General features: G+C 46.1%; 1 protein-coding gene across 1 annotated transcript in view; it reads right to left on the bottom strand.

The window, feature by feature from the left end:
• The window catches only part of TTBK1 (tau tubulin kinase 1), a 288,592-nt gene that overhangs the window by 44,154 nt on the left and 221,780 nt on the right, over window positions 1-22,658 (bottom strand). Inside the window, exons 11-13 of the mRNA XM_025193892.1 lie at window positions 21,211-21,430; window positions 15,770-15,945; window positions 4,454-5,012 (exon numbers count right to left, since the gene is read on the bottom strand). Of these exons, the coding sequence (XP_025049677.1) occupies window positions 4,454-5,012; window positions 15,770-15,945; window positions 21,211-21,430 (955 nt within the window). The remainder of the gene's footprint in view (window positions 1-4,453; window positions 5,013-15,769; window positions 15,946-21,210; window positions 21,431-22,658) is intronic.

Raw genomic sequence — 22,658 nt, 5'->3', positions numbered from 1 at the left:
AACACATTTGTGCAGGCCCAGCAGGGGAAACGATGCTGAGGGGAAACCAGCCTGGGTTTGTCACAGGTAGATCCTGCCTGACAAACCTTGTAGCCTTCTATGACCAGGTCACACACTGCCTGGACGGGGGAGGTGAGGCTGATGTCATCTTCCTGGACTTTAGGAAGGCCTTCGACACAGTTTCGCACCCTATCCTCATTGGGAAGCTAGCAGACTGTGGAGTGGACACCTACACGGTCAGGTGGGTGGCCAACTGGCTTAGGGACCGCACCCAGAGAGTGGTGGTGGATGGTTCCTTCTCAGCCTGGAAGGACGTGGGCAGTGGGGTCCCGCAGGGTTTGGTCCTCGGTCCGATATTATTTAATATCTCCATCAGCAATTTGGACAAGAGCGTGGAGAGCACCCTCTCCAAGTTCGGTGATGATACCAAGTTATGGGGCAAAGTTAGTACACCAGAGGGCAGGGAGCAGGTTCAGGCTGACCTGGACAGGTTGGATCAATGGGCACAGAGAAATAGGATGCAATTTAATAAAGATAAATGTAAGATACTCCACCTGGGAAGGAGGAATCCCCATCACACCTATTGGTTAGGGAGTGTCCTTCTCAGCAGCTCAGAAGCAGAGAGGGATCTTGGAGTCATAATTGACTCCAAGATGAACATGAGCCGGCAGTGTAACGAGACCATCAACAAGGCCAATCACACCTTGTCATGCATTAGCAGGTGCATGACTAATAGAACAAAGGAGGTGATGCTCCCCCTCTATGCGGCACTGGTCAGGCTGCAGTTGGAGTACTGTGTCCAGTTTTGGGCACCACACTTCAAGAGGGACACAGGGAATCTCAAGAGGGTCCAGAGGAGGGCCACTCGCATAATTAGTGGCCTTCGGGAAAGACCCTACCCGGGAAGGTTGAGAGAGCTGAATCTCTTCAGCCTTCACAAGAGACGGAGGGGAGATCTTGTGGCTGCCTATACATTTATTAGGGGAGGTCAATGGGGAATAGGGGAAGCACTGTTTACTAAGGCGCCCCAGGAAGTGACTAGGAATAATGGGTGTAAACTAGTTGAGAGTGGATTTAGGTTAGATATTAGGAAGAAGTTTTTCATTGTAAGGGTGGCCAGGATCTGGAATGGGCTTCCAAGAGAGGTGGTGCTATCACCTAGCTTGGAGGGCTTCAAGAGGAGCCTAGATAGTCACCTGGCTGGGGTCATCTGACCTCGGTCCTCTTTCCTGCTAGGGGCAGGGGGTCAGACACAATGATCCATTGTGGTCCCTTCTGACTCTACAATCTATGAATCTATGAATCGTCACCTACTACATGTTGCTCTCCCCTTATGAATTTGTACACCACCACAAGGTCCCCTCTCAGCCTTCTCTTGGAGAGACTAAAGAGGTTAAAGTCCCTTAACCTTTCCTCATAGGGCCTTCCCTGCAGGCCTTTAATCAGGTGAGTGGCTCTTCTTTGGACTCTCTCCAGGTTGTCTGCATCCTGCTTGAACTGCAGCATCCAGAACTGGACACAGTACTCCAGCTGCGGTCTGACCAGTGCCACACAGAGGGGGAGAATCACTTCCCTTGACCTGTTTGTGAAGCACCTACAGATGCATGACAAGGTGCGATTGGCTCTGCTAACTGCTTCATCACACTGGCGACTCATGTTCATCCTGGAGTCAGCAGTGACTCCAAGATCTTTTTCTGCCTCAGTGAAGCTGAGAAGGTCACCCCTCAACCTGTAGGTATGATGGAAGTTCTTTCTCCCTAGATGCAGCACCTTGTACTTGTCCTTATTGAATAGCATCCTGTTGCTCTCTGCCCACTTGCCCAGCCTGTCTAGGTCGGCCTGGATCTGGTTCCTCCTCTCCACAGTGTTAGCTGCACCCCATAACTTTGTGTCATCCACGAATTTGGACAGGGTGCTTCCCACCCCTTCATCCAGATCACTGATGAAGATGTTGAACAGCACTGGCCACAGAACTGAGCCCTGAGGGACTCCACTGCCCGCATCTTTCCAGGTTGACACTGACCCATCAACTACCACCCTCTGAGTGCAACCCTTGAACCAACTTGCTACCCAGTCTACCATGTAATCATCCAAAGCAAATCCCCTCAGTTTATGTATAAGTATGGCTACCGTAACTGATAAAACAATGTTTTACAATTAGTAAAGGTTTTGATGTTGTTTTAATACATAGCTTGTTACCTATGTGTGTGAAATATTTGTCGATGGTACTTAAGGCTGTATCATTTTAAATTGGTGGTATTCAGTCTGTCAGAGTTTGGGAACCACTGGCTTAAGAGAGCAATCTGCCAATAAAGAAAACAGCAGCTGTTCAGAGTCTATTTCTCTGCGTTACCAGGAAGAAATAAAGGAGTCCATTTTCCCTGGAGCGGCAGAAGCCTCACCTCCACCACCTAGTGGTAGATCATAGTTATAGCTGTGTTGCCATTTATTGTTATGGAAAGTGGATTGTGACCAGAAGGAAACCCATTGGGTTATACAGGGGAAACTGTTTTAAAGGGTTATAACAAGGTGAATTTACTTATTTAGGTAGTTTAACACAAGTGGGACTTCCCAGTGTGCTGGAATTATCCACCTAATGTTGTAGAAGAAAACCCCCCACAATTCGCACACCACTGCTTATGACATATCACCTCTCCCTCGAACCCATACAGAAAATCCTCAAACAATTGCAACCCATCCTAGAAAGAGACCCTATTCTTAAAGAGATCTTCCCAGAGCCACCCATCCTAGCCTTCAAGCAAGCACTGAACCTCGCTAACCTCATCACCAGAAGCAAACTTCCTCAGGCCCAAAACACACTGAATGGATCCAGACCATGCCATGACAAGAAATGCAAAACCTGCCAACACAGCTCCATCACTCCCACAATTACTACACCCCACAACAGAGCCATCAACATTCCCGGATCTTACAGCTGCACCCCAAGAAATGTAATATCCAATGCACCAAATGCCCTGAAGGAAAATACGTAGGAGAGACCAAACAACAACTGCAAACCAGAATGAATGCACACCGGAAATCTATCAAAGACAGGAATACGCAATTACCTGTGGGGGCACATTTCTCACAAGAAAACCACTCTCCTCAATCTCTCAGTTACAATCCTCAAAGGAAACTTACAAAACACTTCCCAGAGATGAGCCTATGAACTACACTTCATCAACTTCCTGGATACTAAAAATCATGGACTAAATATAGACACTGGATTTATGACACATTATAACCTACCTGACATCTGACTTCCCAGGTAGCTCTCCACTATTCATCCCCCTTCTCTTGAAATGAAAAGTAAAGAAGCCAGAGGCTGGGCTGGTATGCATACAAGATAGGCAATAGTTCTTCACTGACTGCCTATCTTGTATGCATATCAGCCCAGCCTCTGGCTTCTTTACTTTTCATTCCATCCAGGAAGAGCACACACCAACTGCTGAAACTTCCTCAGCCTGATGAAGGATTTTTGAACCCGAAAGCTTGCTTAAATATTGTTTTCCAACTATTTACATTGGTCTAATAAAAGATATCAGATTCACCCAAAGAAAATTGTCTGCCAATGTCCTTAGACCAACACAGCTATAACCTATACCCCTGTACCTGGAAAACACTATTTTAACCCTGTTCACTCTGAGCTGGTTCAATGTTTTATGTAAATACCAAACATTCCATGATATGCATCTGGTCAGTCCTCCAGGCATCCCACACTACATTACTCCTCATCCCCACCATCCTCCCCCTCCTCCCCTCCCTCTTCCCCCACACTGCTGCAACAGGTACACAGCCATAACTCTAATGCCATTTTCTTTTCCTTTTGTTGGCACTTAATGAACACTTCTCCAGATAGACACAAAATAATAGTACTGATGGTGATTGAAGTAAATTTTGTGGTATATGCATGCATATACATGCATATTGATTTGAGTTACTAGATGTTTCTAACTGTGAAGTTAAAAATTCTGTGTTTAAAATCAGATTAATTTCTAATGAGCTGTTTTGTGCCCTGTATTCCCCCAGATCTTCCCAAAAAACAGCAGGTAGTAACATCAATTGGCACCACCTATACTGCTCTCAAGCATGCAGAGAACTGGGAGAGCATTCCTGGTGCTCTGCACTGCCAAAGTTATTGCCAAGAAATTACAGGAATGCAACGGGAAGGTTTAATGAAAAGGTGCCACTATATACGCACTCTTTGCTTACACATGCACTGAAACAGTACCAATAACTCCAGTGTGGGTGCAGATGGTAACAAGATGTGCTTAGCCCTGGTCTGATATTAAGAAGTACAACTAAAAGTTTAAAGCATCTGCAAGTGTGGAACATTTCCCAAGGGCATCAGAGTTGAGAATGGCAAAATTCTCTATCATAGACAAAATGTGGACATAGCAGAGCCAAAAACCAAAGTAAAATGGATGAGCCGGGGTTCTTTTGCACAGCTTACCTGTCTCTGTGGACCAGTGGGCTCGGATTCCCGCCTCCGCTGTCGGATAGCTGGTGCTATGTGTAGTGGGGACTGAGCAGGACTTCCAGGCTGCTGTTCATGTTTACTGTCAGACACTGTTTGAGAGAGTCCTTCGTGCCTGTGTGAACTGTCCTCCTCAGTCACAGGCTGCATACTCCGTGTTTTCCCTTCATGGATCTTTGGCCTGACCACAGCTTCTGTGCTCAAGCGCCTCCTCTCCTCACCCTCTTCAATGGGTCTCAGCTCCTCAGGTTCTTCATCAGTAGTTCCCGAAGTACTGGGCTCAGCACCTGGGTGAAAGTCCTTCAGCTCAGTCTCCTTGTCAATGATAACCCACTCTTTACTATCAAAATCCTCCTCCTCTGCCAGGGGCACTGAGCGGAAAGCATTGCTGAGGGCTTCATGTTCTACTGACGCAGAAACATCCATCCTACCACTTGCCTGCCGGTCTGCTTGGCCAGTGTCAATGGATAGCATCTGCGCTGGCTGGGAGGAACAGACTAGTCGTGAAGGAGAACCAGGTAAATCCACTCGAGATCTGAAAACAAGAAAAAAAGCTCTTAAAAACCAGTAAGGTTTCTACCCAAGATTAAATATTGCAAGAACCAAGAGGAAACTGGGATGGTCTCATAGAAAACTTGAACAATCCCTCTGAATCCTTGTCCAACTCACTTAAAAATACAAGCCTAATTCTAAACCAAAACATTTCAATGTTTAACTATGCAATGAAATCCCATCCTGACCTGTTCAGAATAGACCAGTATCAGTATTTCTTCTTTTTGTACATTACTACATGAGAGGATTGGGGAGCACAGTGAGTTTCTGACTCCAGAGTACTTCTTCCTTCTGGGGAGAACATAGGGAAACATTCTCCAGGTTACTCTCTCTCTGCACAGTTCTGTCAGGTACACAGTTTCCTGTACACTGATCATTTGATCTTCAGTCCAGACTAAAGAAGTGCTTTGAAGATAACTGGAATGCTTTTTGCTCATTTCAAACTGGAGAGCTCCATAGGCTTTAACTGGAGAGCTCCATAGGCAGAACTGGTTCCAAGAAAAAGTGAAGGTGCAGGTGCATGATATTAATCCTATCTGATATGTAAGCCATCTTCAAGTATCTAAATGCAGGGTAGGGCTCAGTATTGCACATATGCAAACTACAAGTAGAGCAAATAAAGCAGGCATTTGGGATGATGAAATGAACAGACAGGAAATCAGAAGCCAACAGGAGGGCCACAGGCAACCCACAGCAGCCTGCCCTGATTCTGCAGCTTCTCTCTGGCACTGCCTTGCTGTACGCCTGCCAGTCCTGCACCATGCCCCTGTGCTGGGTGCTGCAGACAGCTGCCCAGGCCTAGCATCACCAGAACTGCCATGCAGAGGCAATGAGCTGTCAAAGGAGACGTGCTGGCATCATCCCCAATGCTAGACATGACCTACTAGGACCCCAACTGGTCCTAAGTGGAGACTGCAGACCTGATTACGCTGTGGGGTGAGGCTGAGGTCCTCAGCCAGTTTGTGTGGGGTGGGCACTCCAACACACACATTTAAAAGGGGCTGTTGGACTGTTTGTGGGAGCACGGGCACAGACAGTCAGTGCACCAGTGCTACATAAAGGTTAAGGCCTTGAAGGCACAGTGAGTCACTGTCACCAACCACAACCGCCTGTCAGGGACTGCCCACAAAACATCACCATAGCAATGCAACATAGTGGGGGGCTCATTGCTACAATGAGTGTCAGAAGCCAAAAGGAGGGCTGGGCAGATGACATATACCTACACTCAGAGTAAGGGAAAGGGAGTAAGGGAAAATGATACCCTAGAAGATGCTCAGACCACCAAAACAAAGGAGACCCAGAGAGTCACATGCACAAGTCTCACAAGGCAGAAACAAAGCAGGTTTATATAGTGTAAGCTCAGGGCCTGGCTTTTAACATCCACTCTTACAATTCACCCCTGCAAAATCTTGCAGTTGAAGATATCTGATGCTCCCTAGTAGAAAACTTCAATAGGGAATGGATGGAATGCTTAAAATTTCTGTTTATATTAGAGTAGTGCTTAGAAATTTGAGCCAAGACCAGTGGCAGGGATGATGGAGATACAATACAGACTCCCTCCCCAAAGCATTTACACTATGAAAGTCAACAAGCAAGGGAATGGGGTTGTAAAAAGAAACTGATTTGATCCTCTAGCAATGGTTGTCAACCTGGGGTATGCATATCCCTAGGGGTACTTAAAAGGGTCACGGGGAGTACACAGAACTCCACACATGTGCACGATGCTACAGTGCAGCTGTACAGGAGCACAGCCTGGCCATGCGGAGAGCAGCTAGGTCTGGCTGGTAAGTTTGTTGTTGGGGGAGGGAGTTGGGCTGAGGCAGGGGCTGCCTAGCCAGGGCCGGGGTACAGAACTGAGCCTTGCCGGGGGTGGCTCCTACCATTGTGCACACCCCAGGAGGCCATGAGGCACATGTGCCCCCGGATCTACACACAAGGCAGGCTGTGGCTAGGGCCACACCAGGCTCTTCCTGGCTGGGGTGTGGGCTGGACTGTGCTCAGAGTGGGCGGTGGTGGCGCTGGGAGGAGGGCTGGGGGGCCTACAGTGAATTCTGGGGTGGCTGCAGTGTCCCACACGCAGATCTGGGGGCACACGACCCCCATGCCCTCCCAGGGTGCACACAGCTGTTCGTGGCTCTGTCCCACACCCCAGCCCACCCTGGCTGAGCAGTGCCTGCCCCTGCCCGCCACAGGGCCTCGATCTCCTCCCCCCCCCCCAAAAAAAAAACAAGAAAAAAATATAAAGGGGTACATGAGCTGAAACTTTGAACTTTGAGTACAGAAGGGGTACACTTGTTGAAAAAGTTTGAAAACCCATGCTCTAGGACCTCCCATTTTCTTCTTCTACTCCCAGAATGGGCAATGAGGTTTATAAATTTCATAGACATTAGGGCTGGAAGGAACCTCATAAGATCATCGAGTCCAGCCCCCTGGCCAAGGGGCAGGAAGTCAGCTAGGGTCAAAGGATCCCAGCAAGATAACCATCCAACTGTTTCTTGAAAGTTTCCAAAGTAGGTGCTTGCACCACCTCTGAAGGGTCTATTCCAGGCCTTAGGGGATCAGACAGTAGTGAAGTTTTTCCAGCCTAAAATGATCTTGCAGGAGTTTGTGACCACTGGACCTTGTTATTCCTTGGGATGCTCTGGTGAGCAGGCATTCTCCCAGATCCTAATGCACACTCCTTATGTACTTATAGGTTACCACCAAGTCACCCCTGAGCCTACACTTCTCCAGGCTGAAGAGTCCCATGGCTCTCAGCCTCTTTTCATAAGGCCTGTTCTCTTGACCTCTGATCATGCATGTGGCTCTCCTCTGGACTCTTTCAAGCTTCTCCATGCCCCTTCTGAATTGTGGAGCCCAGAATTGGATTCAGTACTCCAGCTGCGACCTCATTAAGGCTGAGTACAGCAGGAGGATGACTTCCTGGGTCTTGCTTGAAAAGCATTGGTAGATGCAAGCCAGAGTTTAGTTTGCTTTTCTGGCTGCAGTATTGCATTGGTGGCTCATGTTCATTTTGTGGTCAATTGTGACCCTCAAGTCTCTTTCAGCCATGGTGCTAGTGAATGTAGCACTGCCAAGCCTGTAAGTATGATGCAGGGTTTTTTCCTGAGGTGGAACACCTTGCATTTCTTCGTACTGAATGCCATCAGGTTTACATCTGCCCACCTTGCAAGCCTATCGAGGGTAGCCTGGATCACCAGCCTATCCCCAAGTGTGGATGCTCTTCCCCAAAGTTTGGTGTTGTCAGTGAACTTAGCCAGTCTGCTTCTGACACCAGAGTCCAGATCGTTTATAAAGACGTTAAAGAGTACAGGTCTGAGAACGGAGCCTTGGGGGACACCACTGGTCACCGAGAGCCATGTTGATTTGGTTCTGTAGACTACCACTCTCTGGGTCTGACCTCGAAGCCAGTTCCCCAGCCATCGGACTGTAGGGTAATCAAGGCCGCAGTTGCGCAATTTTTCCATGAGGACTTCATGGGACACCAGGTCAAAGGCTTTTTTAAAGTCCAAATATATATCATCCACTTCCCCTTTGTCCAGGTGATGCGTCACCTGGTCATAGAAAGAAATGAGATTGGTCAGGCAAGACCTACCCACAACAAACCCGTGCTGGCTATCCCTCAGAATGTTGCCTTCTATTAGCCTGTCAAGAATGGTTTCTTTGATAATTTTTCCAAGATCTTTCCAGGAATTGAAGTCAAACTGATTGGTCCATAGTTTCCCAGAACTTCTTTATCCCTTTCTTGAAGATAGGCACCACGTTGGCCCTCTTCCAATCTTCAGGTACTTTGTCCAAAAGCCACAAGTTCTTAAATATCCTTGCCAGTGGCCGTGCTATGATGTCTGCCAGTTCCTTTAGCACTCTTGGGTGAAATCTATCTGGACCAGCAGATTTGTGGGTGTCCAGACTCTTAAGGTGTTCCCTCACAAGATCTACGCTAATGGTGGGCATTAGGGCTGTGTGACATTTTGCCACCAGCTTTGTTTCGATACTGTTTTGACCTGTTTCAAGGTTGATACAGCAAAATCGAAATGGAACAGATATAGTTGAAACAGCCTTGAAAAAAAACAAGGCAAGTCGAAACATTCCACTGTTTCGATGCTGTTTCGACATCCAACCGTAGGCTATAATGGGGAAGGACAAAACAGCCTATAACTTTTTCATTTCTGGCCTGATTTTGATGACACTTGCGAAATGGTAGCCCCTTCTGAGAGCAAAAAGCCTGCCAAGTCTCAAGGAGATAGATGCGGTGGGGTTGGGGAAACAGCACCCCAAAATTATGAAAGAAAAATTTGTGTCGTGTACGTGTTAAGCCACAGTGTGGTCAAAACTACAGCCATGCTGTCCCCTGCAGAGGCCACAAGGCCTGCCAAGTTTCAAGGAGATAGGTGCAGGGGTTTGGGGGAAACTGGACCTCAAGTTGCAGACAAGCAAAACTTGTTATGTGGGTGACACTGTGTGTGTTAAGGTGCAGTAGGGTGAAAGCTGCAGGCCTGCTAGCCCCTGCTGAGGCCACAAAGCCTGCCAGCTGTCAAGGAGATAGGGACAGGGGTTTCTGGGTTCTGGGGCCCTGCACCTCTAGCTGCTGACAGGCAAAACTCATGTCATGGGTGCTTGTGCAAGTGTGTTTGTCTTGGGGCACGGGCGGGGGAGGGAGGGGGGGGAACTACGGCAGGGCGGGAAACTACGGCAGGCCTGGCTGCTAGGCCCTGCTGTGGCCACGAAGTCTGCCAGCTATTAAGGAGATAGGTGCAGGGGGGTTCTAGGGCCCTGCACCCCTAGCAGCTGGCAGGCAAAACTCATGACATGGGTGCTTGTACAACTGACTGTGTCTGTCTTGGGGCAGAAGCAGTTCCCAGCTTTGTATTGATTCTTTCCTCTCCTTAGTCTATGGTTTGGTAAAATGTTAATCCTTGCTCATTAACTCTTTATCCTAGCTAGCATGCCTGCAAGTTTTATCCAAATCAAGCCAGAAGTGACAAAGTTATAGGCTGTTTGTCCTTCCCCATTATATTCTATAGTCAAAATGTCAAAACAGTTTTGCTGTTTCGACCCTGTTTTGATGGAATGGAACAGAACAGAACAGCTGTTTCAAATCAAAACAAAATTCGAAACAGAACACTGTTCTGGTGAAACGTCAAAACACTGGTCAAAATGGAACTCTGCCATTTCGCACAGTCCTAGTGGACATGTATTCACCCTCACCTTGGTCATCCCACACCATGTTAGGCAGAGTGGTCGATTTGGGCTGGTAGAAAACCAAAGCAAAGTAATCATTAAGCTTTTTCCTGAGTGTCAGTTGTCAGCTGCCCCATTTGTTTTAGTGGGGGTCCAATGTTGCCTTCGTTCTTCTTCCGACTCCCCATGTATCTGAAGAAGGTCTATCTTCTGCTCTCCACCCTCAGCTCCTACACCTGCTGCATTGACCCCAGCCCATCTTGCCAGTCCCACTCCCATACCCTTTCCTTCAGGCTCATTTTGTCACGAGGCACCTCAATCTCCACTGGTTTGTTTTGGGGTAGGCTGTTTCTACATGCACAGGTATCTCCACAAATTGCACTACCATCATGTTTGGACTTTATCAAAAGCCAATGACAAGTCTTTGTTCATTTTATCATATGTATTCATAGATTCATAGAAGTTAGGGGCTGGAAGGGACCTCACAAGATCACCAGGTCCAGCCCCCCTGTTCTAAGGCAGGAAAGACTGCTGAGCTCAGATGACCCCAGTGAGGTGTGCATCCAGTTATCTTTTGAAGATCTCCAGGGAAGGAATGCTTATATGAAACCTGGTATTCAATATAAAATGTGTTTTGGTATAAAATATATTTCAGTAATCTGACCTAATCAACAAACCATTGGTTTCTTTATAGTCAGTGGTGGTGCTAGACCTTGAAATTAAGGGTGCTTACACAAGTTACATGTGTAACTTTCAGCGGATCCCTGAAAGTGCTCTACAGCCATAATGTAAGACATGTGCACAGCTGCAGAGCACTTTTTAAATGGCTGATCAATGTGGAAGTACAGAGATGGGACCCAAGCAGAGGGTTAGGTACATGGTGGTCAACACAATCTGAGGACTGAAAAGGAGGAGCCCAGGAGAAAGTCCTGTGAGGCCTTCATCATGTAAGGAGTGACCTAGAAACCACTACTCAAAGACTAAGCAGAAGAGAATGTTATGTGACGAATGCCCATCTGCAATGATAAGGAGGGGACAGTCTTAGATAAAGGGGGCTTGAAAACAAAAAGAAAAAACAGGGTACTGGGTTAAAGGGCTCATTAAAATACTAAAAATCATGCCCCTAGGTGGGGAAGAAGTATGCTAATGAAACACATATGTATGTAAATGAGATACATGGCTAAAACACAGGTATAGAGACATGCTCAGTAAAGAACTCCTTGCGTCACTCACTTATAACCAATCAGCAAACAAGGATGCTTATGAAGGTTAAAAAAACTCCTGTATAAAAGATGCTTAGAAATAGTAATCTGGTGTGCTTGTTACATGAAATTATTCCGCTCGCACCTTTTATTGCTAGCAATAAACCTTCTTTGTACTTTCACCCCTGGTATCTTTATTGGCCTTTGCATACCGGGCATGATCCCAGACTTGAGCTGGAGCTCAACAATCATAGTCTGGAATGGGAATGAAAGAAACTCATTGAAGGAATAACTAAGAGAGGAAGGGGGAGGACCACAAGAGGGCATAGTCACAGAGGCAGAGCGAAGGCAAGATCTTAAGATGGGAGTATGGAGAACTACCCCTGAGCTCAGGTCAAGAAGACCATGAGAGACTCTGATTAGAGCAAGCTTAATGGGCTGCAGAGACACCTATCAAATGAAGAGGATTTAGGCTATCAGGAGGAAAGGAACCTGAGACAGTGGTTATGAACAGCACATTTGACCTGACAAGAGAACAGATGGTACTCACTGAGGGACATGGAGTTTTTTTCAAGACAAAAGGGCTTGAACCATGCTTGCTTTAGGAGGACAGAGTTGTGGGGACAGGAGGCAGGTCTTATAGGAAGAGAGAAGATAAGAAGTTGATCTCAGTGACTGGGACTGGGGAGAAGGTGAGGAGATACCACAAGGAAAAGTACCATGAAGAGGGATAGAGATATGGGATTCCACTTGATTCTTGTCCATTTTCTCTCTGAAATTAGTAGGCAACTAGATGAAGATAAGGAGAGATGAAGGAGGGAGTAAGAGATAGCTATCTCTCTGCTACATGTGTGTTCAGCGTGAGTGAAGGCGACATGCTGGTGTCGCAGAGCACTTAGGTGCCCTGCTCCTTTAAAGAGGGGAAACTGCTATGGAAAGAGCCCTAGCAGTGAGTGAGGAGCCCCAGCTGCTGGTTCCCCGGCCTACCAGAGTGAGCTAGTGGCCCACCCCTGCCAGTGGTCAGCTGACCGGAAGGGGCAGGGCCTGGCTCACATATAAACCCCAGGGCTGAGGCCAGGATGTTCCCTGCCGGCAGCCAAAGGGGAAGGAGCTCCACCTGAGCAAACAAAGGGGAGAGGCCTGACTGCACGAGCAGCTCTTGATATTGTTGTGAGATGGAGTATTCTCTGGTAGGGTTTGAATGACGTTATAGCCGGGCAGCTTGAGTTTATGTTACAGCCCAGGGGCTTGCGTTTGATTTATTATTGTATAACACCGGTGGCTTGGGTGAAGCTATTAGGGGATGGAGGAGGCCTCATAGGGGACCCATGGCAGTGTGGGGACCCCGGCACCAGAGGGGGTGCAGCATTTGGCGGTGCACCGACCCTGGTGCCAGAGAGGGCACAGAATTTTGCAGGGCTGCGAAGAGCCCAGGCACCACAGAGGGCACAGTGCGAGACAGGGCCGCGGAGAGCCCGGGTGCCAGAGAGGGCGCAGTGCGAGACAGGGCTGTGGAGAGCCTGGGGAGGACCAAGGGGCCCACATTAGAGCAAGGCCCAGACCGAACAAGGTCAGTTCCATCTGCGAGGCTTGGGGCGTGGTAAAGCGGTGGTTGGAGCCACGCACAGCCCATAAGGCTAGGGTGCCCCGAAACACCCATTGCAGAACCGGACCCACAAGGGGTCCAGGAGCCCGCGGGGTCAAAGTACAGCAAAACCGTGTCCAAGAAGATGTAAAGGCATCCTCCCTAATATATTTACCAACAAAGATGTGGCGGGCGAGAATTGAGGGTGCCCTTTGGGCCAACTTGGCACAGGAAGGGGGCCTTGGGGAGATCATGGCCATCCTGCAGGACCCCGTGCCGTGACAGCTGGTAACTAGGGAGATGGTAGAACCAAAGAGGGAGTGGGGATCTGTAGTGGAGAAAAGTCCTTGGGGTGATGGAGCTTCTGCTAAGGTGATTCCTCTGCACAGTGGCTAAAATAGTATCATAGAGAAGTAGGGCTTGAAGATACCTCAGGAAGTAATCTATTCTAAACCCCTGCCTGAGGCAGGATCATTCCTATCTAAATCATTCAAGGCAAGTGCTTTATCTAATCTACTTTTAAAATTTTGGTTACTGATCTTCTCACAAAACTACAGGATATGATGCCATAAAACATAAAAAATCTCCTAGCTTGCCACAGTAACATTGCCTTGTCTCCCTAATTTAACTGCCCTGCCACTGCAAGGACAGGAAGTAATTGTTAAAAGATGCTCAAAAAACTCAAGGAAGAGGGCCATGACTCTGGGTGCAGAGGAAGGCAAACCCCACACAGTCCATGCCAATCTAGCTATGAGGTAAGATTCCTTCCTCAGCCCAAATGTAGCAATCAGTCTGACCCTGAGAAGAGAAGAAAGACCATCTATCCAGAAAATTCTGGGGTTTTTAAGTCTCAAGAGGAGCATCAGCACACCCTCATCAAAATCCTCAGCTTTGGATGCAGCTAACATCCAATGGTTCTGAGGAAGGCAAAAAAAAACCCTCAAAAACAAAACCCAGAAAGCTAAATAAACCCTGACACCTGCAACAATAGGAGAGAGAATAAAATTCTTTCCCAGTCTGTGGCAACCAGAAAAGCCCAGAAACATGGGAAAAACCAAACACCCTCCATTCTGCCCTGTAGACCGGAAACAGCAAGCAGAACTGCACACATTACACTCTCTTACTGAACAGTGAGAACTCCTCTTTCTGTTTCTCCACCATAAATTGCTCAGCTACTTACTTTTCATTCATAACTAAGAGGGTTGTAGAGCTGCTGAGCATGGTCTTCCCCAGTATCCATCTACTCTAGAATGGAGAGCTTCTTGTGATCTCCCAGAAATCATATGGGAAAATCATGGGATCTCCTTTACGGATGTTTTTCAATGATATACCATGAATTGGATAAGCACAGCAAGGCCCTACACCAATGATTCTCAACTGTGGTGCTGCTGCACCCTGAGGTGCCACAAGAAGAGTCATGGGCATGAAATCATGGTGGGTCTCCTGGGCTCCTGACTCTTCTTTTTCACTGCACACTCCAGGCATAGATACTCCTAGATTATCCCTAACCACTGCTTACCCAGTATATTCTTGAAAAACTTAAATAAAGGAGATCCCATGACTTTCCTAGGCAGTCTATTCCATTGTCCCAACGTTCAATCAGTGAAGTTTTCCTGTTATCCAATCTAAACCTACTCTGCTGCAACTTCAAGCCATTGCTACACATCCTACTCTCTGCAGCAAGGGAGAAAACTTGTTCTCCCTCTTGTTTATGCCAACCCCTCAGATATGTGAAACCTGATATCATTCCCTCCTTAACTGCTTTTTCTGCAAGCTGAACATGCTTCTTTCTTTCAGCTTGTCCTCATATGTCTTGCCTTCTAAGCCCTCATCATTTTTGTCACCTGCCTTTGGACACTTTCAAACCAGGGGAAGTTGGGCAGAGAACAAAGGGTAGCCATACAGGTAGGGAAAAGAAAAACAAGTCAGATGGTGTGATTTTCAGAGGAGGAGGAGGAAGAAAGAAATTATAGGAGCAGGATGAATAGGCCTATATATATATGCCCTTGTCTCTCTAAGGAGGTCTCCAGGCTAGGGGAGAGACAGAACAAGGATGTCACCAGAGACAGTGGGAACAGAGGAAGTGCTGGGTCTTATTCAGGCCTTGATGAAAGCCATGAGTCAGACAGAATAGAGATAAAGAGGTCACATATGGATGATAACATTTTATGAGATTCATGAGTATTCCAGAGGGAGCAGGTGAAGGGGAGATGAAAGCAAGAGGAAGGGCAGCTGCAAGGGTTAAGGGAAAAACTCTTACATCTCAAAAAACATTGAACAACTGTCTGTTCAGTGAGCATCATCCATCTTAGATACTGAAAGAGGGAATGTCCTATGACAAAAACAGCAGAGGTGGGTAAGCTGTCCCCACATCAGGTCTCTAATAGTTGAAGACTGGCTTCAAGCCAGACTAGGCAATTGTTACCATGAATTGGCTAAGCACAGCAAGGCCCTACACCAATGATTCTCAACTGTGGTGCTGCTGCACCCTGAGGTGCCACAAGAAGAGTCATGGGCATTGTTGCTGGTGAATGAGACCCTACAGGAGCAGCCTCAGTGGGGGATGGGGAGAGGGCAGGCAGTGGAAAGAGCAGGGCATGGCAGGGATAGGTTCTGTCCTGCTGCCATCACCTGGCACCACTAGTTCCGCGTCACAGTGCCCCCTCCAAGCCACAGCACCTGCTTGTTACACTCAGAAAGATTTTGGCCCTGATTGCCAACATTTAGAGCACTACAAAAAGCAGCAGTGGAGGTCATACAGGGTGAGCATACCTTCTCTCATGCAGATCTGCTTTCCCATCAGCTGTGGACACACGCTCTGACTCAGGGCTGTTCACACGACAGTATCTCAAAGAGCGTACTTGAGCAGTTGGGGATTCTGGAGGAACTCGGATTGGGGAGCTGGGGCAAACGCCACTTCTCTGTTCCTCATCTACCATGCAGTGAGTCTGTATGGGAGAAAACCCAGAGAAAATCAAGTATCTTATTACAGATACTGGTCACCCATCTGAGACTGTCATTCTCCACTTTATTCTTTCCTATGTCATACCTTCAGGATATTGTCATAGATATAATCTCATGACCTCCTTGACTGTACTTGGAGGAGAGAAAGAGCTTCTTGGCTCTGAAACATTATTCTGGATTAAGGAGTGATGTGACTTAGGCCCCTGGCACATGCTCATTTAATGGCGTGATAGGATTTGATCCTCAATCCCACCAATCATACTTCCTGCCATGCCTCATGGCAAAAGGTGCAACTGGAATCAAGAATCAGATCCAAATCATGCCATTAGTACTTGCCAGTGCAGGGGGAGCCCTGGATCATAATCCCAGGCTCCTCCTGCACAGGCAAGTAGAAAGAGGAGTGCCCACAGGTCCAGCCTGGCCAATACTCAGATGTTTATCAGCTGGCCCCAGGAACCTAGCAGGGACTCAAACCAGCTCCACTGTGCACTGGGGCCATACTGACAATCAGCCAGACTGACAATCAGCCTGGTGATCTGGTATGAGACCAGGGCTGCCCTGGCTGGGACAACAATAAACTGGTTGTCAAAACCCCACACTCCACAGATCTGGCTGGGACACTTGGTGGATGGAATCAGAGGCTTCCAGCTTAGGAAGTGGGGGAGCCACTGGTGACTTTAAACCCACCTGTGAGTTTATCACACTGGCGTCTTTAAACCCACCTGGGAGCCTTTTATCCCCTACGCTAGGCAGAATGGCTAGAGCTGCTGGCCAGGAGGTTTAAAGTCCCCAAAAAGAAAGCCTGGGAAAACCTGGGGAATCTACCTCAGTGGTTTTGTAAAGGCCCAGGGTACAGTGAGCCCCAGGTCAGGGAGACACTCCATTTTGGCACCCTGCTCTTCTACCTCTACTAATCGGACAGTGGTGCCACATCTCGGACTCAATGTTGCCCCCAGCCTGATCTCACTAATAGACAGCAAATGGTCTGGCCTTGGGGCTGCCCCATGCTGGATCTCCACACTGAACTGAGTCTGGGGATTTGTCATGGGTCAGCCCCAACATGTCACACATTCAATTTAAGGCATAATACAGAAGAGGCACAAAAATGTTACACATTATATACGGAATATGTTTGTGGCTCGATTGTTATAGTCACACACCATAAATTAGCTTTAATGTGTAATCATCTTATTACTTATGGTACAAATAACACCTTAATCATGTCTTAAATATAACATGTGCCAGGGCCCTCAGCTATTTCTATATACCTCCTAGCTTCTCAATCCCACAGGTGAAAACTTATTCTAAGTTTAGGATCCAAACATGGACCTACTCTGGAATAGTAGTTCCAAAATAGCTGTTGTGGAGATAAACTCTACTTGCTTATACAAGGGTTACTGAATGAGAAAATCATCTGATAATAAAAACTGTTGGTAGCTATAGTTTGAACATATTTTTGCATACCCTTCTGATGTAAGTGATACATCCTAAGCAGTAACTGACATGAAAGCTAAGGATCTGGAGCAGGGTTCTGGGACAGCACCCCACTGAGAGACCAAAAAACTCTTTCCCATTCAAAGTAACTAAGGGTGGCAGGTGTTATATACCTTCCTAGCTCACTAGGCAGGCATCTAGGTGCAGGACACACCCATCCATGTGCTCTATATCTGATAGACTGGGTATTTAGATTTAGTCTTCCACTTTGACAATACCCTGGGTGCGTCTACACGGGCACTTTAATGCACAGTAGACTATTTTACTGTGCATTAAAGCATCAAGTAAAACACTGTGATGTTGCACTAATAAGCAGTAAAATAGTCTACTGTGCATTGTGTCACTAAAAAAAGCATGCAAATGCATTATTGCACATTAGCACAGCCTAATGCGCATTCATTTAGTACCTTACATTGGAGGTACTAAATTTAGGGGACATTAGAAAAGGCTCATTAATGCACGGGTAGGCATGCCCCCCTGTATATTTCTCAAATCCGGATAAACATTCAGTTTCACTGCTGATCAGTTGAGCCTTCTATTGATGTTCTCATCCAGCAGAGCTAGAGTCTTCTTAAAGGGCTCTCCATCAGAATTAGGCTGATTTATTTAGCATCAGGCATAAGGCTGTGAAGCTTCTGCAAGGAACTGAGCATGCTTGTGCATATTTAAAAACACTCTGGTAGCTTGCAAGTCCCAGTCCATTCTTCTTCAACTTAATCTACTGTAGCTTCATGTATTTGGCCGTGAACTTGATTTGAAAAAACCTGCAGCACCTGAGGGAGCAAAACTCAGTGGGGTAGGAATAATCACTTTGTCACACAGACTTTCTTTCCACCAGTACTGCCTACATCACATGCCTGTGAGAGGGGGCTTCTTTGGCAGGAGCTAAGAATCAGTGTGGTCCATCAAGTAGAATAGGGTTGTCCAGTTTCTAATCCACTGGGTGACAACTGAGATATGACATTCTGGGCATGGCTACATGTCACTCTATGGCAACATAACAACACACTACATCACTGTAAGGAGTGCTACGGTGATGTAGCAATCATGCAGGTCTACATGTGATCACTAGCTACGTCACCATAGTGGCATGCTCCCCACTTAATAGCATGTTACCACAGTGACGTAGCAGGGAAATTTAAGCATGTGCCACCTGTATAGTGGAAGATGCACTTCCAAAAGGAAGTACTAAAGCACAGCGCAGTAACAACTTTGCCGTACAGCAATGTGTAGATATGTCCGTTGAAAGCCTGAGCTTTATGGACAGAGAGAGAGGATCATATGACAGAGATGGTGTAGAACAAGAAGTGGAAAGATCTGGAGCAGACTAGATTGGGATACAAAAACAACAGCAGTGGCTCACCTCCTGATTGTGAGGAATAATTTATATATAAATTCACAGAAGGTCCAGAAGGAAACCATGGAGTTCACTGCCCTGTTGCAACAGACTCTCAGGTGTCTCTTTTGTCTGAGAAAAAAACCCACATTATACCTGGTGGGTATCAGGGACAGAAAAGCAGACATGGATTTTAGAAGTAGGAGATATCGATTTTGTGTTACCTGGCTTCCATAATAGTCTATTTTGTATATGTTGGGGGAAAAGCCCCTCTCAAGTGGATGATCATATTTTCAATATATCCCATTTTATAAAGGTAACACCAAAGTCCAAATAACTTGCATTCAATAGTTTTAAAATAATTAGATAAGATACTCCCTGGTCCAATTAATAGTACATACACATTGGATTATGCTCCAAGTAATTAAAAGAACTCAAAATTAAATGTTTATATGGAAACATCATCATCAGCAGCAAATCATCACCATCATCCAGTCAGCATGTTTCCAATGGAGTCAGACTTTAAACAACCAAGACTGGTGTTCCAGTTATAGGATAGGAGAATGTATTCTGAAAGGTAGTGATCATGGAAACTAATTGAACAGGAGCTCGCGATACATCTTACTAAACATCCTTAGCCACACTAGGCGCATCTACACATGCCCCACATGGCACAATTGTACTGCACCATCATTTAGTACTGCTTTAGGGAGTACTAAATGATGGAGCACAATTATTTTTAGTAGTGCAAAATATCACCATAGCAATGCAACATAGTGGGGGGCTCACTGCTACAATGAGTGTCAGCGTCACGGTTTGTGCCCACCAATACTACATCACTGTAGCAACGAGCTATGTCTCCATAGTCTGTCGCTACAGTGAAGTAGCATCACATGTAGACGCACCCACTGTGGCTAAAAGGGCTAATGTGATCCTTAGATGTATAAACAGAAGAACATTAGCCAGGGGGTGAAGTACTGTTACATTTGCATATATAATCATAAAAAGTACAGCTGGAAGGGATCTCCAGAGGTCATTTAGTCCAAATCTCTACTCAAGACAGCACCATCCCTGTCTAACCCATCCCAGACAGAAGTTGTATAACCTCCACTTAAAAGCCTCCAATGATAGAGAATCCATGACCACTCTGTTGCAGTATACATAAACTGAGCTTGCTGTAATTTAAGCGCATTACTTCTTGTCCTGTTTCCCTTGAAAACGGAACAATTGATCACCATCTTCTTCATAACAACCCCTTTTGAAGGTGGTTTTCAAATCCTTCCTAATTCTTCTTTAGACTGAGTTATTGTGCAGTAGCACCAATGAATGTCTTTTTTTCATGATGCTACTGTGCAGTAGCCTAATACTATCGTGCAGTAGTGTTGCATCACTGTTTTTGCCACAGGCCACTACTGCACAGTAGTATCAGGCTACTGCACAGTCAACGTCTTGTGTAGATGTGGCCAAGGTGATGAGGATATGGTTTTGTCAAGACCAACCTAATTTTCTTCTCTGATAAGGTGATGGGCTTTATGGATGTGAGGAAGAATAGATATGATATACCTTGACTTTAGAAAGGTTTACTCAGATTACTGCACAGTAGTTTAGTACTAAATGACTGCACAGTAATGACTGTGCAGTCAGCATCTTGAGTAGATAAGGCACCCCTTGTTATCTTGTGGGTGCTTACAAATGGATTGACTTATTATACGATCTAGTATCTCTCTGGGAATCAAAATAAACCCCCCTTTAGCCTTTTTTAAAGACTGGCACTATATTTTTCCTTTTCCAGGTCTCTGGGACCTCACTTAACCTCCATGAGTTTTCATCTCACTTGACTTCCGTGAGTTTTCAAAGATGAGTTAATGTTTCAGCAATTATTTTAGCTAATGTCTTGAATACTCTTGAATGAAATTCATCAGACCCTACTGATTTTAAGTTGCTAAGTTATCTAACTGGTTATTTTCTACTGTAGACTTGAGAATATAAACTCCCCTCTTCTTGATGTTACTTGTGCTCATCATCTAACAGCTGACCTTTTGGTGAAGACTAAAAACATTAAACATTTTAGCCTTCTCTACATCATCCGTAATTAGCTTCCCTGTTTAGTAAAGGACTTTATTTGTTTTTTGTAAGTGAGGCATATCTTCCATGCCTACGTATCATGGGTTACCTGTCTAAAAGAGCCCCTCTGTTCAACACGCTGTTGAACTCAGTAGTGTTGCTCATGTTGGAAGCTGAATTCTCTCCCCCTTCCCTCATTCAGGAGTCGCAGAGAAAATCCCTCTGGCCTGTGTCCTGCAGGAGGCCACACTAGATGATCTTACCTAGCCCCCTTCTGCCTCACAACTGGTGAATGTTTTAAGCTTTTATCCCTGAGAAGAGTCCTGCTTGTCGAATAAGAAAAAAGGTTCTTTACTTTGCTGATGCTGATCCTGAGTTTGTTGCGGTTCACATCTGTCTCCTCCCAAACTTCAGCCTCATTGAAGGCGATGTTTGGAGCCTGTCCCAGACCTTCTGCTGGCCGGCCAGGCAGAATGGGGGGAGCATTCTCTTGGTCACTCAGGTGTTCACCCTGTAAGACATCCTCAGTGTTCTCTCGAAGCAAGTCTCCAGGGACTGGAGTAACATTAACAACTCTAAGGGAAAGACAACAAGCAAAAACATCAGCTATGCTCATTTTGAGAACCAAATCCCTTACTCTAAAGCATAGAAATACTGCAGTATCCCAAATCAGACTTTCAGGCAATTTGGAGCAGGAACCTCACCTTGTTCGAGACCAGCACCCAATGCTTCTACAGAAAAAAGATTTAGAGCTCCCTTCCTCCACACCTCCCCCTCTAACCACAGAGAAAGGACAGATGTCCCCCTGGGTTCTTCAAAGCTCTTCAAAGGCCATCACCTCAGGCTGAGAATCTCTACTTCAAAGAAAGAAACTAGATTGCCAAGAAAGGAAAATTATGGGACATCATGCCCTGAGGGGAACATTTTTCCTAGACCAAGTGAATGGGACTTGACAATGTTTATACATTTTATGCAGCATAATGTAACTAAGGATTCTTTTATCCAATTTTGTCAACCCTCTCAAAAGCACTGAGGCAGCTTGCAGACATGGAAAAAATGCACTTTACCTGAAGAATCAGCAAGTTAGTTCAACCCAACTCTGCAGTTTCTTATTCAATCAGCTATTAAATAAAAGTGGCAAAAAAACATACAGATGCTGCAGATCCAGGCTGAACCAATATGCTACCTCTTCTGGGCATGTGCTGAGCTTGGCATGGGAGCATGCCAAGTTTAAAGTAAAGCATGGTTTTATTTTGGTTTTTACGTCTGCAAGCAGCCTGAAGGACATGACAACACTGTAAGTCTTGCTGGAGTATTGATTAATAAAAGCAGTGATCAATACATATACAACTCTTTGACCAAAGCAGGCTTCACCAAAGGCTGACCACCAGGGTGCCTGTGAAAGTCAACTTCGCAGATGGCAGAGGGTTAAGGCGGTGTCACACGTTCAACTTAATACATACTAAGTACAGTTAAAACATAAGCAGCCAAATGTTCCAATGGTTTAGCACATATTAAATGCCCACTTACCATTGCAGAATTGCTCCCTTTCAGGCAAGGATTATCGCCTTAACATATCCTAACTGTAAAACATCAAAACCTTGCAATGATTGGCACTGTTGCAGGTGAATTTGTGACAAGGCTCTTAAAATTGATTGTTAAGGTTGATTGATAAGAGTGGTGCCAGAGAGCCTAGAACACACCTGATAATGACAGAAAGTCTGAAGATTAGGGTACTTTGTGTCACAACCCAAGGGTGTGATTTTGTTTGTGTGCGCTTCGGCACTGCTAAATTATTTCCCG

The sequence above is a fragment of the Alligator sinensis genome, unplaced genomic scaffold, assembly GCF_000455745.1.
Source record: "Alligator sinensis unplaced genomic scaffold, ASM45574v1 scaffold629_1, whole genome shotgun sequence".
In the NCBI taxonomy this organism is placed as follows: Eukaryota; Metazoa; Chordata; order Crocodylia; family Alligatoridae; genus Alligator; species Alligator sinensis.
The sequence above is the reverse complement of the archived record's forward strand: the minus strand, read 5'-3'. Positions and strand labels throughout refer to the sequence as shown.